General features: G+C 38.8%; 1 protein-coding gene across 5 annotated transcripts in view; it reads right to left on the minus strand.

The window, feature by feature from the left end:
* Positions 1 to 1,544: 1,544 nt before the first annotated feature.
* The window catches only part of slc38a9 (solute carrier family 38 member 9), a 37,623-nt gene continuing 18,926 nt past the window's right edge, over positions 1,545 to 20,241 (minus strand). For 2 of the 5 annotated variants that reach the window (XM_031287319.2, XM_031287320.2), the window contains exons 4-16: positions 19,416 to 19,534; positions 19,249 to 19,312; positions 19,010 to 19,103; positions 16,852 to 17,022; positions 15,449 to 15,502; positions 14,759 to 14,764; positions 14,122 to 14,325; positions 12,401 to 12,508; positions 10,141 to 10,247; positions 9,416 to 9,529; positions 6,826 to 6,974; positions 3,779 to 3,868; positions 1,545 to 3,190 (exon numbers count right to left, since the gene is read on the minus strand). In XM_031287319.2, the coding sequence (XP_031143179.1) occupies positions 3,025 to 3,190; positions 3,779 to 3,868; positions 6,826 to 6,974; positions 9,416 to 9,529; positions 10,141 to 10,247; positions 12,401 to 12,508; positions 14,122 to 14,325; positions 14,759 to 14,764; positions 15,449 to 15,502; positions 16,852 to 17,022; positions 19,010 to 19,103; positions 19,249 to 19,312; positions 19,416 to 19,534 (1,446 nt within the window). In that variant the 3' untranslated portion in view covers positions 1,545 to 3,024. Of the gene's footprint in view, positions 3,191 to 3,778; positions 3,869 to 6,825; positions 6,975 to 9,415; positions 9,530 to 10,140; positions 10,248 to 12,400; positions 12,509 to 14,121; positions 14,328 to 14,758; positions 14,765 to 15,444; positions 15,503 to 16,851; positions 17,023 to 19,009; positions 19,104 to 19,248; positions 19,313 to 19,415; positions 19,535 to 20,241 lie in introns of all 5 variants that reach the window. The other 3 variants (XM_031287323.2, XM_031287324.2, XM_031287321.2) reach the window with 3 other exon arrangements.

Consider the following 20,241-nt stretch of genomic DNA (forward strand, 5'->3'; position numbering starts at 1 on the left):
TATGATGGCCATGTGTTGTGATATTTAAACAAACGATCCGTCAACGGCGAAATAAAAGCCTCTTATTTACGGGACCGGTCTAAAAGACCTCCGGCTTCCAGCGGGGTCTCTGAGCGTGACTATCCGAGCGACGAGCTAGCGGCCGGGCAGGCGCAAGCTGGCGGCCGCCTCACTTCACGGAGCTCCGAAAACTCCGAAAACCTTGGAGCAAATTGTCAATTCGGCAAAGATTTTAGCAAGACTGCCTATATTCGAAATCTAAACCGTTCATTTCTCGCCTAAAATGTGGTCAGAAGTTAATTTGGTGATGAATAAGATGGCGAAAATTGTTAAAATTGTCCCGTTTTTGGGCTGTCTATGTACCGGAAACCCGACCATCATTGAATGCCGAAATGAATGTTGGGATACGGGTGCAGCGAAGTTCATACAAGTTACCAACCAATGCATCCTCGGTAAAATGGGCGTGTCAAGAACATTTCCGGGAATCTTAACTGTTCTTGGTGAAATGCGAACTTGTGTATTGGGACAGTACTTAGGCAACACGAGATGACGTTTCACAGGGACAAAAGAACACAAGTCAATAGAAGAACACAGATTGAGAAACGGCCCATGTGAACACTGGTAGTCGGAAAAACAACGTAATCACGGGGGTGGTCCCTGTTATTCCGAGGTGGCATGAACGCGCCAATAGTCACGGCGATCCCATGACGTCACATTTGCACGTCTGCGTCTAGACACAGCCCAGCTGGCGCGTGCAAATGTGACGTTATAAATTTTATTTGTATTGTATAAGGGACAGACACAGGTTACATATATTTTACTTTTGGTGAATAAAATGGTAAAATGGACTTGTACTTTGTATTTACACCTTATTTTGAAAACCGGAAGTTGATTGTTGTTGATTAACTAATCATTTTGGCACTAAATAGCTAGCTTGCTTTCATCATCTAGCCTACTTCAAGTCCTACTTGTAGGCCTACAGCACAACCTCAACAAGTGGCAGACTGACATTTTGCGCCGTTCTTTTTTTTCAGCACGGTTTTAAAAGTATTGTCTTAGCACGTATCAGAAATAACCCAAACATACCTAACCCTACTTATGACACTGCTTCCCATATATGCAATTGTATGGAAGAGGATTAGGGCCACATGTGAAAAAAAATATTAATAAAAAAAATAAAATAAAGTAAAATAGAGTAAAATAAAGAAAAATCTTTTTAGCCTTATTATTATTAATAAAGTCACAGTTCGGAGATTAAAGTCAGAATGAAGAGATTAAAGTCTAAAACCTCTTTGGGGGGGGGTCGCCAGAACATTCTCATATTCGGTGCCACGGATCTCCACCAAGGAGGTTTTGGAGCTTTTAATGAGTCACACAGTTTTCCTAATTTTCTCAGATTTAGACAATTCTAAGCATTATTCATTTTTGGAAGACTTAAAGATATAGTGCGTAGTTTATAGTCGCCTCCATGAGGAATTCTCGTTGCGTCCACATGATACAAAGTTCTGTCTTATCTTATAATTTGATTGAAGAGGAAACAACAGTTCTTATAGACTGATATGGTTTATTTGCACGCACTTATTCCCTTTGTCTATCCTATCATTAGTAAAATACAACAAATTATACGCAGTTTTTAGAAAAGAGGCATCATGTCAAACATGTAAATCTGCACGCTGCTCATAAAAATTAAAACATTGTATCAAATGTTTCTTCCAAAAAATATGCACACAACATGGCTGTTCTCAAATAACATACAACATAATCACAGTTAGTAATAGGATTCCCTGGTGTCAGAACGACACAACTCCATATGATCATAACATCCCGCCGTAAAGCTTCACATGTAACAAACTTAAACCTGCAATAACAAGTTGTGAATGCAACATTGACACATCATCACCTTTTAAGTTGATATGATGAACCTCTTAGCAAACTTCCTTATTTCCACATCCAGCAGACACAGAACATGATCATTCATTTGGAGCAGCGTCTCTGTCCACCTGATGAATGATATTCCAATAGTCACTCTCTTTTTAGTTGTTATTGGTCTCCACCAGCTCCTGAGGAAAAAGGTCTGGCGGCCAAATCCTCCACTTTGTCCACCAGCTAGTTTCTAACTGTCCATCTGCGTTTTGCTGAGCACTCTGAAATCAGCTGCCTGTTGGGGCCTAAACAGACACTGTGAGAGCCACGAGAGTAAAAAAAAAACAAACAGCTGCAGGTCGGACAGCTTAACAATGAGCTAAAACCCGCCATGAAGCTCTGTAAAGCTGAGGGCAGCTGCAGATTCAGCGGTCGGTTCATCACTAGCAGTGACACCTCTCACGTTGTCATCCATCCATTATTATTATTATAGAATGGGTTATATGTCTATAGAGTTAATGTTTGATTGAGATGCTGTTTGAATCTACATAAAAACAGACCTCTAATACAATAGCGTAAGAAGATGCTCCCCTGGTGGTGTTACAGCTCTCAAAAGTGACCCCCATGTTCCAAAAGTTTGTACCAGCTAGCTGCTGAACTTAATAAGTTTCTACACAGTTTACAGTGTGTCTGTACCACTGGGCTGGACAGGTCTGAGATCAGTCTAAGCAGGAGTAATCAACAGTATCACGTAGGAAATTATCTAAATGAAAGACTTTATCATAGGAATACTATTGGCTGGATTGCATGTAGAGAATTAAAAAATAGATAATGTAATCAAACCAAGACATTGGATTCCTGTTATTCCCCTGAAACATAAACCTTTACAAATCACAGTAACTCTTACTACAGGAAGTGTGTGATATTTAATACCTTCTTTTTTATACCGTAGGAACCGACAAATCTGATTAGCTGGAGGCTGCTGACGTTCATCTGGGCATTATTTTAGTGGCCATGACATACGTGGGATAATACACACTGTGCGCTTAAGCATTCCATTATTCTACATTGAATTTCAGAGATTCCCATGTGAAATCTCCATACCATCTTTGTTTTTTTTCTTGCTTCTGATTGGTTAGGAGTCTGTGTCTGACTGCTTTTCTACATGAAGAACTGAGCCAGCAGGTTGGCCATGCCCAACAGGATCAGGAAACTGTGGAAGATGGCTGACGGCCAGCGGAGCAGCCCCTGCCTTCTCAGGGAGATCATGTGGATTAAGGCAGGGAAGACAAACACTAGAGCCAAGCCACATGTTGCTCCAGAAAACCTGCACGGAGACGGAGTTAACATCAGTACAGTTTATGTATGATTTATTTACATAGTACAGTTTCACAACAGGTAAACTAGTGCATTTAACTTATGACTTAATTTGCATCTCTCTCTCTCTCTCTCTCTCTCTCTCTCTCTCTCTCTCTCTCTCTCCTCTCCTCTCTCTCTCTCTCTCCTCTCTCTCTCTCTCTCTCTCTCTCTCTCTACTCCTCTCTCTCTCTCTCTCTCTCCTCTCTCTCTCTCTCTCTCTCTCTCTCTCTCTCTCTCTCTCTCTCTCTCTCTCTCTCTCTCTCTCTCTCTCTCTCTCTCTCTCTCTCTCTCTCTCTGTCGAAATCTATAAACGATCTGACGGAAAACAGTAATTGTGAAATATAAAGTCTACTTGTGCTTTGTTGGGGGGTTTAGGAACACAACAGGACGTCACACATATGGGCCGTTTCATTGACCCCCCCCACCGCACAACGCTGCGGCAAATCGCCGGATCACTTATTTTGGTGTGAATGCACACTAAGGTAGAATTAACAATTACAATTAAATAATCATTGGCTTTCATACAGTATATGTGAATAAGGAAGTTAAAACATACCTTATGATGGATCCAATATTGGGATAAAACTTGGCCATCAGGACACCAGCTCCAACAATTAGGATGTTCAGTACCAGAACGTGGAGGAAACTAAAGACAGACAACGTGAAAACACAAGACATGCTGAAAGACTGAAAACTTCCTGCACAGGAGACTACAGCAAACTGTTACAGTTCTAATTCTTTTTTTTTTTTTTTTGGCTATCCTGCTTGTTTAATATCTAAGACTTAAAATGTGAAGCACTTTGCACATTTTGAAAAGTGCTATATAAATTAATATTTAATCACTTGGATAATTATTTTCAGTGCTTTTTGCAACTTCAAAAATGCAATAATTGATTGCATTCAACCTCAATCATGAAAAATATTGTCACAATAAAAAATGTTCATCATACAATTATCACAAATATTAAAATAACAAATATCGCACATGAATGTCAGAATAGCAAAACATGTAATGACAAATCTAGTGATTTTACTGGTGAATATTTCTAACTATAACAATATACATCGCCCTAAATCTGTAACATTTTTGACAGTGCAATTAGATCTAAATAATTCAACTTGACTTTCTGTAAGGGACAAGGTAAAAAAAAGTACTTACTCCACAAAAGCTAAATTGCACACACCTGTGACATGTTAGCACCGTAAAAGGTTGTTAGCAAACAGTTGCCTATTTACACATGCAGCAGACATGTAGTAACATTATTATTCAATTGGAGTGTTCTCTCTCTTTAAGCTCTGACTGCACCAGCTCCTTAGTAAATATCTGACTCTGCTAAATGCTGCACTGTGTTCCCCAGCTCGTCTAAATGACTATGTTTACATGCACATAATATTCTGGTTTTTGCCCTTATTCCGTAAAAGACAATATTCCGACTAAGCTGTTTCCATGGCTACTGAAAGTGAATATTCCACTAATATTCCTGTTTACATGCAGCCGCGCCAAACAGGATTTTTCAAAGTTTTCCACCAGCGGTGGACTTGTTGGACTGTGTGAACACAGCGTCCCTCTTTCATTCCTTCAACCAGCTTCTTAAAAAGGTCGGCTCATATCCTAAAACCTGTTGATATCCAAGTTTTTGATAATGTTTAAAAGCAGCTGTGTTTCTCCTTTTCTTTTGGCCGTGCATCTCTACCGCAGCCCTGCAAACTGCTGGCTGATTGGTTTGTGTACTGTAACCATAGTAACACACAGAGCTGACCGTAAGCAGGCTGTAAACTGTTGCAAACTGTAGTAAAAAACCCCGATTGAGACGCATATTCCGAATGCGCTGCAGTCCAAAGAATGCCTCTAAAACTAGAATAATACCGGCATATCACCCGTCTTAATCAAAAGATGCTAAATTCAGAAAAAGGCCTTATTCGGAATATCCAAACGGAATATGCTGTTTACATGACCTGTACCAAATTCGGAATATTGTCACATTCGGAATAATAGTGGAATATTGGTGTGCATGTAAACATACTCAGCCAGTCTGTCAGCAGGCAGTGAGTGTACAGGTAGTTTGTAGAGCTTTTCCCACTGAAGACATCCGCCTGCTACTGCTGGAAATCAAAGATTAAAAGAGGCCAAAGAGCTCCTAAATTAATTACAAATGTAAAAACACACAATAGCTGGATGTATTGTGTATGGTAAAGTAGGGGTGTAAGAAAAAATCGATAGACTTGAGTATCGCGATATGTTATTTTGCGAACTGTATCGATTTTCAAAAACACAATATCGATTTTTTTTATTTTTATGTGCAACAAATATTCATGTAAGACAGTGGTTCACGTTTATGTTGTGTTTAAACCCCATACCGCTACATGGCTATGCTAGACACACCACTAGTGTCCTCGCCTAGCAGTGCCTAACAGTGGCTAGCAGTGCCTGACTTTTTGCTAGAAGCTAACAACGTAGCTATGGCTGAACTTTGGCCTACTTTAGCATATAAACATTAGCTCACTAAGAACCTGGGAACCACAATCCCAAACTGGCAGTTTGATTTTCTCTGTACTGAATTGTTTACCTAAAGTAAACTTACTTGACTTTTATGCACATCATGTCTTTTTTTAAATTAGTTTTTCTAAAATGATACTTTTAAAAAATCCCAATATATCGCCTTACGCACAGTATCGAAATATATTGCAATATATTAGTAGTTATATAGTTGCTTTTAGAGGTCAAATAAGGAGGGAGGAGGGGCTGACAAAGGATTGGAGGAGGCTTAATACTACCAATACCAATAAATTGCCTGGACCAATATATGAGCTAATATATCAGTAAAAGGTAAAAGTATGTATGTCGGCTGATAAGCAACAAGAATCGACAGTAGAAAAATGTCAAATATTTGTCAAAGGTCATTTAGAAACAGAGTCTCTCTATTACAGAGTTTGTTCCCCAGAGAGAATTGGCAAGTTTATGTTTACACTTTAAAATGTCTTGGTCAGTATTCTTTAATAAATGCTGGGTTGAAAAATGACTAGGAACAGTTTCTGTACCAGCCCCAAAAAGAAATATTATTAGTTGGGCTATATTTAATACACCTGAATGTGAAATAGTCCAGCAGCTGTTTGGTAACATAATGAAGACAAAGGAACATTCAGACACATCTGTGACAAATGCTTGTAAGGTGCACTCTGGCCAGAAACATGCAGTATATTTATAAAAAAAGGCACCAAAAGCTGTACGTATGTGAGGGAGGAGACATAAGTCAGAATGATTGCAGATTCCACTAAGCTTCAAACAAATGTCAAGATGCAGATTTGTGTGGAAAATTGCCTGTGCTTTCATGTAAATCTGCTGTAAATATTTGGAGGATCAGTTACTGTATGCATTAGGACACAGCTAGTGTCAGAATGAATAATGTACTACTTAAATGGAGAGGCAACAAAATTGCCATTCAGTCTAAATTTTAGGCTAGTAATATTTCACGATACTTTAAGATGTTTGTTAAAATGTAAACACATTGTCGTAAAAAAAGAAGTTATTATTGTCATTAGGCTGCTGTGCAGGTCTGCTTCCACAGAAACAACAACTTCAACGATAATATCCTTCAGTGCTACCTGGGGTAATGATTGCCAAAGATCTGGCCCATCATCTGGACCCGCACCAAGTATCCCAGCAGGGGGTAGACTGTGATCATCTGGAACAACAGGAAGGCCCGAGCCACAAACACCAAAACATCACTGGTGGGGAAGTTATCTAAGAAGTTCTGTAGGAGAGAAGAAAGCAGTGGAGAGTTTGGTTGGGTGGGGTCTTATTTGACAAATCTGTAGGGAAGCTAGTCACGGTCGATCAGAATATGAATTTAAAGCAATGTCTGTAACTGGGTTTTTTTAGCAGTTTGTAGTGGTTCTCCAATCCATATAACCAAATGTTTTCTTATGATGGCCCTAAGAACTATGCAGAGATCAACATTTGGCTTTCCATTCATATGAACAAAAGAAGCATTTTTTCACATTTCCTGAAAATTAGAGACCATTCTTTGAACCATGTGGATTTGAAATCTTCAGAATGCTAAACTTTCTGCTCTCATGCTCCTTACCCTAAAAATGTTACGGTCATATGCTACATTATCATACTTGCTAAATTAAATTGCTGAAAAGTAAATTCCATCCAAAAGGTAATTAAATGTAAAATTATGGCAAACGTTTAAACTACTACTTTGTCAATAATCAAACTTTAGAGGTTTTAAGAGAGTATCTGGATCCAGATGTATATCAAAGACACAGGTAGAAAATGATGCTGATAGACTTATCAAGATTATAATTTTTAGAGTATACCTTTATCCTGTCTGCCTGGTAATATTAGAACTGTCTTTGCACAAGGATGTACTGTGCAAAATCTTGCAGGAAAACTTTCTCTGCCTCAACAAAAGTTGAATGGTGGCACCCCAATCAGACACTTCTGGACGGAAGTATTTTCTATAGTGTCATCACTACTGGATGTTGTCATACAACCTAGTCCCTCCCTCTGCCTTCTTAATGATGATTCACAGCTATCCCTCACTCTCAACCAACGTAGACTACTCCTGGCAGGGCTTACGGCAGCAAAAAAAGACCATCGTAAGGCTTTGGTTCCACCCTAACCTACCCTTAACACAATACTGGCTAACTGCCTACCAGTATATTACTTCTCTTGAGTGTACAACTGCACACCTCAACAAGACCAAACTAACAACCATCCAGACATGGTCGCAGATTACACTGTCCATCCAAGACCATCTTGTGAAACAGAAAATTCTGACCTGAATGTAGATTTGTGGGTGTTTCTTTTTTTTATTTATTTTTACCTATTTTATACATACGTTTTATTTATTTTTTAATTATTTTCTGGGGAATGTTTTATACTTAGTAGCTAATTTTGACATTGTAACTGCTATCTTTCATCTACTTCATCATCTAGCTTTTATCTCTCATGAGCTATGTATTGAATGTTGTACTGTAGTTTGTGCTATGCATGTTCAGAGTAAATGTGACTGTAAATGTAACATTTCAATCTTTTCTAATAAAAAATTGTTGATCACAAAAAAAAAGAAAGTTGAATGGTGGAGTAGTGGCACTATCGGATCCAGATTGAAACAAGCACAAACTTCTGGGTCTGAAAAGTAAGGCCAATGTGGAAGTGCCTTAAAGATGCGTTCTATCTAATTGCCAGCAGGGGGAGACTCCACTGGTTGCAAAAATAAGTCTGTTTCTATAGAAGTATATGGGGAAATTACCCTACTTTTCACTTGATTTATTACCTCAGTAATAATGTCATAATGAGTTTATGGTCTCAATCGCTAGTTTCAAGTCTTCTTCAACACAGCATGATGTTCATTTAATTGATTGATTTCATTTAATTCATTTAAATGATGCTCCCATTTATTTTAAAATAGAGGATAAAGCAGGGGATGTTTTAGGACCTGTCAATCAGGACAGAGGCTTAGCTATGCTAATCATGCTAACACTGGGGACATTAAAATAGACCTCAACTTGTTTTGGCTGTTGTCCATGTTTTCATCTTAAACTTTGACCCTCTCACTTTGTTTTCACTTCATCAATGTGAGATCGGAACATTTTGGTCGCCTAAAAATTGTCTCGTTCAGCATTCTGCCAACCAAGGCAGCTAGCTAATGCTAGTGTTAGCTGGTAACTTAAGGGAAGGTTTGCCGATTTTCTGTACTGTCGTACATGCAGATGACTGTCTCCAGTACACGGAGGTCCGCGTTTACCCGCCAGTAAAACTCCTCTGGATGACTCGCTTCAGAAAGGTTGAAAATTGGCAACTTTCCCTCTTTAGCGTTTAGCTTAGCGCAGCGTCATGAAACCATAAACAGCACTGGCTTGGCCACGTCATCCTTCCCAGCTGCACCCTCTCGTCCTAACACCTCTGGGCATTCTGGCGACGGCCAAAACGCAAACTGCTGGCTTCAAAATGGCAGTCCACAAACCAATAGGTGACGTCACTGATGCTACGTCCATCATTTGTTACAGTCTATGGTCTGAACCAAAAATGAAACACTTGTTCTTGGCCATAATCAAGTTATAGTTAATATAGTATGTATAGTATAGTTTATATGGCAAAAAAAACATAATAAAAAGAACAACAAAATACTGAACTAAAAGAAAACAAGCAAAACAATTAAGAAAACCAAAGCGTAAATCTCACCGGCTCAATGCAGTCCTTGGAGAGAGGAGGTGAGGGAAAGGCAGCAAAGATCAACACTCCCACATACAGATAGGTCAGCCCTACTAGAAGATAAGCCACAGACAGGTCCCGCACCTGAAAACACCAAAACACATTCCCCTCAGGCTCAACATCACTTTACTTACTGAGTTTTCAGAGGTCAATAAACCATGTTGTGACTAGATATAGCTGATAGAAGACATATTTCACTCTGTTGGTACAGTTACACACAGGCCTGAAATACACACATGCACAGGCCCTATAGAGAGATATCAGAGTGGGGGGGGCAACACATGGATGAGCACCCCGAGTAGTTGGGGTCTTGCTCAAGGGCACATTGGCAGTGCCCAGGAAGTGAACTGGCACATCTCCAGCTACCAGTCCACACTCTGTACATTGGTCCATACAGGGACTTGAACCCGCAACCCTCCAAATCCCAACCCAACTCCCCACGGACTGAGCTACTGCCACCCCCAATATATGATATATGATATTTTATTTGAAGACTCTTTTTTTCCTGTTTCTGAATTGGACATTAAAGACGCTGACTTAGACTCACATAATTCACTCAGAATAATAACAAGAAACAACTGGTGAGACTGAACTGTGCTATCTGAAGAACGTCACCAGACACCAGATTAGTACAGCATAATGCATGTGTTTGTAGTGTGTGAAGCTGGGCAGGAGCATGGGTGAATGAGGCTCACATTGTTCTCTTGGTGTTTGTTGTTCTTCATTAACGTGACGATGCAGTTGTGAATGAAGAAGGCCAGAGTGAGGACACCAGTGAACTGAGGGAAGAGCAGTCTGAACTCTGAAAGAACCCAGAACAAGACAGAAATTATACATTTGCTACTTTACAGAATCAAAAAAAATAATCCAAATCGACATGAGTGCTCCCCTAGTGGTTGCAAAGTGTGGTAGAAAAAGTACACTCTTCTTGTAAATATATTTTATTAGATATTGTTTTGTGAAGTTTAAGTCTTGTAATGTCTGTCATATATGTCATAATTAATTATAATCAAGAAATCAGATAAATGTTACCTCACTTTATGCTTTATGCAATTATACTTTGGGATCCAGATCAGATTCAGGCCCACATGTATTACCTTTTCTTTCTAAAGTAACATAAGTTTAGCAGGATTCACTCTCAATCATGTATCAATATGGGTGTTTATTCAATACAAATTGGGTTCATGTTAAGCACAATTTAGGCACAGCAGTCTCAGAGACGAGACTTTCTCCTCTGTGTCAGAGAGACAGAAAGTGAAGGTTAAAGGCTATCTTTAGACAATGATAAAGTTAGGGAGATGCGAGTGAGCTCACGTAGGGAAGTTAGCCTAGCAAGGTGTATCCTGTCACTGAGCGGAGGAGTTTCTCTTTGAGACAAAGCTGACAAATTATGATCAATTAAAAACTGTAAAAACTCACTTGTGCATTGCTATGTTCCAAGGTAATATGATCAGTGACACAGAAATGATAAAGATATTTCAACATGTATAGTGGCTTCCACTTCACTAATTAGGCCATGCTAATGCTAATATAATTAATAAGTAATACAATAATCAGTTATAAATATAATCTTTTGATTGGAAACCAGGAAATGGTGAGCACCCATAATCTCCCAGAAATAGCTGAAATGATGTGTAATAATTCAAAATACACCATCTATTTGACTAGCATGTACATAAGAAGCTAACAGACAATTAACAAGTTCACTCAAGATAAGGAAGCATTGGAGACAGGTAGGAAGGAATAGAATTAAAAATATAACCAGTTTAAGGTCCTTCTTAGTAGGCCTGCACAATACTGGAAAAAACTGACATTGCGATATTTATTTTCCTGCAATATATATTGCAATATGAAAAAAAGACATAAATAGCCCTATTTAGAAATACTAAATCATTCTCAACTACTGGGGTGATTTTGTAGGGGAGTGCATAGAAAGTAAAATAAAATGAAAAAGGAAATTTTCTTATGTGAACCAGTCTTTGATGAACTTTAATGCTTTACAAAAATCAAAGCAAGTAAGTGCTGCGACTACTCTTCTGAAGTGATTTTAGAGAGGAAAATTAGATGGTTGACTGACACCATTGTATTCATATAATACTATCAATCCAAGCTAAAGTCAATGATATTAATAATGCATGCATGTTGCTTCCTCTAAATGTCAGGTTGTGGTCGACTAGCGGGGCCTGCTAGAAAGTATCACAGCGTGCGCTTTCTGCGGGTTGGCCATGGCGCTGATAACGCTACTTTCGCAAATGTACATACATCTGGCCCTGAGAGAATTTTGGCAAGATGGTGGAGCTAGGGGAAGGGTAAACAAGGTTATTAATATAACTAATAATATCAAACTGCATGGCAGAGCTGGTCATCAACCAAAGGACAGACCAAAATCACCATCCCTATGCCAGCAGGGCAAAAACACTTCATCCACCAATTACATCAAAGGACACAGTAATAAACTCACCAATGTATACTCTGATCAGCGGAATACAATATCTCAATTTATACCACGATCTTGATAAATATAACAATATAGTACCATTTTCAAAAGACCTATTGAGAAATGTATAAAAGGTAATATAGTAAATACATATGTCTGCTTTTGGCTAATCCTCCAGAATTGATAATTATCAATTCTCCAACCACATTGATGCAATAATCATATAAAATCCATAAAGCAATTCTGCTTATTGATCAGCAACATTGTATACAATGACTTTATACACTCAAAGATATAAAGTGTGTGTGTGTGTGTGTGTGTGTGTGTGTGTGTGTGTGTGTGTGTGTGTGTGGGGAGACTGTGTCACAGGAAGAACCTTTTTTAATCTGGACTTCAAGCAGGAATCAATATCCTCATATATAATGGGACTACAGTTAGCTAGAGTTATGTCTAATAGGTCCATGTGACTTGCTGTGGAAAGATAAATAAATAAGCATTCAAATCTGCAGGAGGCTTACCTGGAACATATAACCGGGCTGTGTCAAACCAGTGGAACTCTAGGTGGAAGCCGAGGTGGACAGCTTTAATCGTCACCAGCACAATCAGGTAGACCACGGATATGGTGCCTGGACAAGACAGAAGGACGCAACAATGGACGGATGAATGAAACAGCACACAGCTTATTTACAAGAAAAACCAGGGGCCTGGTCCAGAAACCAGGGTTAACAAACTCTGAACCTAAGCCTGAACTCTAAGATGAATAGTCCCGAGATAAGAACAGCTGATCAGAGTATGTATCAGCATGTTCACTATGAGTTCAGCGAGACCGTAGCAGCAGGAGGGAAAGTTGGACTTGACTTATTGAGTCAATAAGTTAAGTCCTCTTATTCATTATTCACCAAAGTGAAATTTCCTTAATGAATGAAAAAGTCGTGGAATCTTACTGTATATTACAAAACTTGAAATACTGTATATACATTTAGCTGTAACCTGATGAGGACAAAATGTATTAAAAACATAAAGCACAAAAATATAGATCAATCAGATAAGACATACTGTATTTTACTTACAGACAAATGATTGTAATCTCATATTTTACATACACTCATTGAATAAAATAAAATAAATAAACAAATACACATTTCAGTGGTACTTCTGCAATCATCTTACATTCCTATCACCCAAATTATGTGTGCAATGTGCATCATATGGATGGGTGCACTGCATATGGTTAACTGTGCAAGGGTAAAAGGCTTTCATCAACATCTACAACACAGCCTTGATGATGCATTGCTTGCTGACATATTATGAGACAGATATACTCAGGTCATCACAAAATGTCCTTTGTCAACACATTAGCTTGATTTGTAATTTAAGACTGCCATGGTGCTAGTGGGGGAGGGGCAGTGCATGGTCTGCACGTGAACTGGGATCTGTTTCTGGAACTGAAACTCAGTTTCCCTCAACTCAGGGTTAACAAACTCAAGAGTTTACACTAAACATGCTGTCTAGAACTGACCTCAGCACATACAACTTATACTATTTACCCTTGACATGCTGGCTGACTTAGCTTAGGGCTGGGCAGTGTATCGATATTATATCGACATCGATATACGAGGCTAAATATCGTCTTCAATTTTGGATACCGTAATATAATGATATGACACGAGTTGTCTTTTCCTGGTTTGAAAGGCTGCGTTACAGTAAAGTGATGTCATTTTCTGAACTTACCAGACTTACTAGCTGTTCTATTATTTGCCTTTACCCACTTAGTCACCGTTTCCACATTATTGGATTATTTATCAAAACTCTTATTGTGTTAATATTTTGTGGAAGCACCAATAGCCAACCCTACAATATCGACATTGATGTATTTGGTCAAAAATATTGTGATATTTGATTTTTTCCCATATTGCCAAGCTCTAATTTGCTACTTGGTTACCTCATACACCTGCAGTCAGATATTAGGTTATTTTAAACTGAAGTTTAAACACACTGGCAACTAGCTGGCTGCCAAACATCAATTAATGCAGTTCTAATCTTTAGCTAGGATTCAAAGGCAACCAAAGACCTAAAGAAGCCCACTGTGATTCACTGCTGATGTTTCAAAACTCAACTGCGAGTTAAAAAAAAACTCTGGTGGCAGTGGGTGCTTTTATTTAAGGTAATGCCCACGCCTTCTGACTTATCACAAACACTGCTACTCACTCTGCACGTCATTGCTCTTGCCCCATCTTACCCAAGAAAGTAAACCGTGCGAAGAAGGCAGCTGAGCGGAAGCAGAGCAGCGGCAGCAGCAGGACGATGAGGTAGAGGGGGATGGTGTTGGTTTTGCTCCACCAGTGTTCAAAAGAGCTGCCATCAGAAGTGTCATTTCCACTGATGTATAGTGTGCTGATGGTGGAGTTCCCTCCGGGTTCAGTGGTTGGATATGGACAGATGACTGGTGAACACATCAACAAAGCATTAGCATCCAGACAGTCAGCTTGCTAACTGAAAAGGTTTATTTTCCTACTTGAGATTATTATTAGGAAACACCTAGTCATTTTTAAGAAGTGTGCAGTCTAGACATGAGGTTGCAGAATATTTCACAGAATCTGTGGTACTGTGGTGACCCACAATATAGACATATTCACTAGAGACTGCAGCTCCTTTAAGTAGGCAGCTCACTAGGAAGAGAGGGGGTTTCTGGGAAACTATTTGAGCTTATTGGCAGTACTGTGAGTTGTACCTGTGTTACCTGAAGCTGTAAGCTGTTGCTAATAAGTGGGAGTAAACTTGATTTCACTTCTCCATTTTGTTTGTCGTGCACACCCACAATACCATTATTCTTATTATTACTATTAACATTGTTTTCTAATGTAGCTCTTTGTAACCTCTATTTAGTTGGTTTTACAAGAGACAGAAGTTACATAGAGCTGATACATTGTTTGTCAAGACATGATCAAATAAAGATCCAGGGACTTTAAGTGACATCGGCCTATCCCACAAGTCCATGAAGTCCTTGCGTCAGTTCTCCTGGTTGAAACAGCTGGGTTTGCGTTCTTTCCAGTTTAACAGAATAATCCACTTGGCAGATAAAAACATCAATGTACATTTTGTACAATTTTGCCCAATATACAAGTATTTGGGCAAGGCTTGATAACAGTTCTGGGAGAACATGACAGGTCTTCAACAATGTCGGACCAAAATTGAAAAAAAAAAGTAAAACTACTCTGTCAGCTTCTTAAATGTGAATATATTCTAGTTTCTTCTCTCCTCTGTGACAGTAAACTGAATATCTTTGAGTTGTGGACAAAACAAGACATTTGAGGACGCCATCTTGGGCTTTGGGAAACACTGATCCACATTTTTCACCATTTTCTGACATTTTAGAGACCAAACAACTTATCCATTGATTGAGAAAATAATCGACAGATTAATCAACAGTGAAAATAGTCTTTAGTTGCAGCAAAAGATATATCCATGATCAATTTAGAGCTTTAAAGACCGACAGCCTTTGTCAAAATTCTGAGATTGTCGGGAACTGAAGACCAAATTCTCAAAAAAGTTGGATAGGGACTCACCTGAGCCGTTGGTTCCAAACTCTGAATCTGACCCGTTGACATTGTGAGCATAGTCTGTAGACAGGAAAGGAAACCATCAGTTCAAAGCTCTCCTTGCATAGTTTGGTGGTACAACCACTAATAATACACCATCTCTCTGCACTAAATAACTGTTATCTATAAGCTGATGTGTCATCTCAACATTGCTATGATTTCACTTTCTCAACAGACACAGAGCCAACCATCTATACTCCCGACCACCATCTTGCTCTGCATTTGGTGAATCATCTTTAGAGTGAACGTCTGCAGAATTTGAAAGGTCAAAAGAGGTTTGGACTCTAAAAAAGGTCAATACTGATTTGTAATTCCATTATATTTGCAGAACAGATAAATAACCTATGCTGTAGTGAAGTTGACCATGTCAGCTTGCAAGCTACTGTAATTCTTAATGCAATCTAGCAAATGTCAGCTCAATACAAAATCACATTGTCTAAGATTGTGCAAATATCCTTTGTTGTCATTGTATTTTGCCTTGCTGTATCTGTCAGTTTAAATAGGGACAAAATATACAGAACATTATTATCACATCAAGCCTCATCTCACTCGAAGGACTGTGACCTAATGAGTGAGAAGTTTGATATTTGCTTAAAACCCGAGTGTTGTGGAACATACATTATACATACAAACAAAATTATTATATTTGCCAGTATAATCATGGCAAAATGTTACTAAAGAGCCATATTTTACTAACTTAACCTTTAAAGTTAACTGTAATAAGTCAATTATGTTTTTTTATTTTTAGGTTGCCATTTTAAAACTGGCCAGCGACAACAGATGAAAATTAGCCTGTTGAGCTAACTCTGGCTCATTAAGTTACTTTGCTGTTGATTTATCAACACTGTCCCTGTCAAATAAACAAATAAAAAATGAAAGTCATAATGCACTACATAACATGACAATGGACTCAGTAATGAGCACATGGCGAGGCAGACAATTGGAATTATACAGTATGCTTAGCAGGCTATACTGCAACACACATCAGCCATGTTGCACAGTAGAGTTGGACTTTTTCGGGATTTGTTTCCGATACCGATGCTAAAACAATACTTTTACTACGTCCGTGTCGTAACACCAGACAGCAGCACAGGTGTTTAAGTGGCACCGAAATGGGGCACCAAAATCCGTCTTGTCATTCGGTCCGGGTTTTGGTACCCACCTCTACAATGCAGTTTTAGATCATTTGAAGCAAAAACCAGACACATTGTACAGACAGAAGTGGCCATGGTACAGTACCCAGAGAGTGCCAAGTGTTTAGATGCATGTCAGACACCACTGATGCTGAGTTGTCTTTGTAATCAGCCAAACAGAACTACATAATTAGGTGATACCTCTTTTCTGGTAATGACAAGAGCATTGGGACTTACTGTAGATGAACTGTCCGGTGTTGTAGAGGAAATTGGACATGAGGACCCAGTAAACCACCATGGCTCCAATAAGTGACACCATTGAGAAGAACAAGCTGGACCACTTGCCAAACTTGCCAAAGTAGAAACTACAAACATCAGGGAATTCCCAGTCGGATGTGTCCATATCTGCTGGACAGAACACAGAGAATAAATATATGTGGAATACTGTCTGTCATGTCACTGACCATATCTTTGGGTACATTTTGGTTTTCTCAATGTTCATGCCTTTAACATTTTACAGCGAATCATCCACAATCAGAGTTGAGACTAGTAATTCGCTTTGCCTGCAGCCTTTTGCTTTCAGAATTCCCAGTCCGTACCCTGCTCTGTGTGGATGGGAGTATATGCAGATCATAGGTAGGTACTATAGGTCCAAGATAAACCACAGCACAACATAAAAACCTAATGGAGTCAAGTACAATTTCCAAGGTGTGTTACTGAGAAACATCTAACCAGCAAGCTCCTCTGTAGGAACATGTAGACAAAAGACACTCATCGCAAACACCTACTAGAGGTAATGAAACGTCTTTTTTAATGAAAGAATAATAACCATTAGTAAAGTGCAGTAGGAAAATCTGTAATCACAAAAAAAAAAAAACTAGTATAACAGGTATACCGGGGGTCCAAACACAGGACGCAACTCAGAAGCAAAGGTGCAGTGTGTCCGGGCACTCAGAAGGACAAGGCCGTTTTGTGCTGCAACGCCTACCTGCAGTGCACACTGCCTATTTCTTTTGCAGCCTTGGACAAGGGCTGGGAAGTGCAAGTCCAAGCAAAAATTAATCTCAACTAGGGGTGTCATGATTCTCCAAATTCACGATTCGATTTGACATTCGATTTTAAGGTCACAACTCGATTCAAATTTGGATTTAAACATTTTCTTTTCAGCACTGATGGCAATGCCACAAGAGCCAATAGATGGCAGAAGGGTACTTTACAACAACTGTCTGAGTTTCTCAAAATTAACACAGTGCAATGGAATGCACCATTAGTTTACCGAGATGTACATGAACGCACAATGGGGTCCCGTCGGAGCCCACATGCTTTACCTTCGTTATTTTTGTGTCCGTAACTCACTCACGGGGAAGGCAACATGTTGCCACACGGTGACTTCAGGAAAGTAGAAGGATTTTCCAGTTCTGTATTTCCTATGTATTTCTGACTCTGGCAGTGGCGATGGTGATTGGAAAGTACAGCTGCAGGCTACCATGCGTCTGTTTGTTTTTTCTTCAGATGTGTGCAAGTAGGCGAGGTTTGATAGATAAGAAAATATTTTCCAAATCGAAAGCTCATTTCATCGATTTTCGATTTAAAATTAAAATCGTGACACCCCTAATCTCAAGAAATTATTTTGCACCTCATCCACAAGTGTTTACCATTTCAGGTACTGTTCTCTGCAATATACTTCAATCCTAAAATGTAAAAATATAAATGTACTGTATATGTTGAGTTTTTTTTTTTGTTCACAGTTTTGATATTACTGTAGAAAGAAACTCCTGAACCAACCAGAGTATGATGTATGAGTATATATACTATAGATAAACTAGAATACATGGCATTTTGTGCAGAAGCTCAGTGATCGAAGCAGATTATTTAAAAGTAAGTTTTTGACAACTAAATGCGCTAACGCTTTTGGCATGAGACATACGAGAAATCTACAAAAGCTACTCTTTGATTAAAAAAAACATAGCTATGATAGCTATGTTTCTTCCACACACACAGAGAACAAAGAATAAATAACACAGCAAATAGAGTTAGTGCTTGGACCTCAAAAATAATAACGCGCTCAGGACTTCACAAGGGCTTTTAATATCAGTTAGCGGTTACTTTCACAAACATCATTGTACTAGGTACAGTTGCATATTCCCAGTACGGTTACTCTTGTTTTAAGCATTTTCTAGAAATGAATGACTATCTCAAAAAGAAAGTATAAGGGAAATTGCTGTGCTAGTATCCAAAAAATGACACTCAATTCTATGAAATTATTGAAAAACGTTGGTTTGTATCAGAAAAATAATCTAATCAATTTTCAAAACTTTAAAAAGGATAATTGCTGTATTATAACTTTTAATCCACCATTAGCATAATCATTTATTCTAAGTGTAGTTGGACTTACTTATTGCCTTTGGTGATTTGAGAACGATGTAACAACAGTAGAGCATCAGCAGGCCTGTGAAGATGAGGATAAGGATCCCCAGAGTGAAACCAGCCTAAAGGGACAAAGACAACTATGACTTTTCAGATTTTAGTTTTGTCCTGTAGTCAAATGTAATGAGCAATGATGCAAAGCTAGTCATTTCAGATGTGGCTTTGAACGAGCCAAGGACTTGAAGTATGTGGAATAAAGCGAATCACCTGCTTTATACCCCAAGGTATGCTGAGTATCGATGTGCCCATCATTGTGTTCCATATAGCAAATCTGTGAGGAGAGAAAAGCAAGGTAATAATCAAAGCAGTCAAAAAGAACATTTAGCTCAGGTTGATTTGCTGACTGATTAGACAGTTTAGCTGGCAGGGCTTACATGGTGATGATACTGGGGTTTTTAGAGGAGGGGTCGCTGCCTGTCACCTTAAAAGCTGTCCCCAGTGGGCTGTAGATGTAGATCTCCTCTTGTCGGGGGATCACATGGTTTGGAGGACTCTGAAGAAAAAAGCCAGATGCTAAAGATAAATCCTCACAGGTACAGTAACATGAGCATGTATGAAAAATAAAGGCATTATGTTCACATTATGGTTGTATAATATACAGAGACAAGAAAACAATGCTTACGGAATATATTCTACCACAATAGCGCACTCTACCAGTAACAGTTCATTAAATATCTGCCCGTCAAGTTCGGCCTCGGGCAGAGAATCTAAACTCTAATTGACACTTTCTTTGCAGAATTGAAGCTTGATTTACTTGTGTGCGTCAATAGAATAAGTAAACCAGATTATTTAGCATTATGGTTTATTAATAGCTAAGTTGTTTATTTGTGTTGATTACTTATTAAAAGGGTACCCCCAGGGTTCTTCAGTTTAAATATAAGACTTTTTAAAACCTTTCTTGAAACAGGATGAAATGTAATGCCAACTTCGCAGCTTTGTGAGGGGTGTGTACTGTAAGAACATAAAATGAATACAATATTTGTGCATTAACAGCTCTTATCCTATGAACTAAATATACAAAATAGAAGAAAAAATTAAATCCTATTTAATGTCATGTAGATAAATAAAATGTAAATAATTGCTTTAGTGATTGTTTTCATCCCGTTCTGCTTTTGCGTAGCTTGGAGGTTGTTGTTCCCGTAGTAAAAGGATTTGGAAAACGGTAACACACACATAGCAGAAGGGGAGGGGCAAAGCCGG

The sequence above is a fragment of the Sander lucioperca genome, chromosome 14 (genome assembly GCF_008315115.2).
Source record: "Sander lucioperca isolate FBNREF2018 chromosome 14, SLUC_FBN_1.2, whole genome shotgun sequence".
Lineage (NCBI taxonomy): Eukaryota > Metazoa > Chordata > Actinopteri > Perciformes > Percidae > Sander > Sander lucioperca.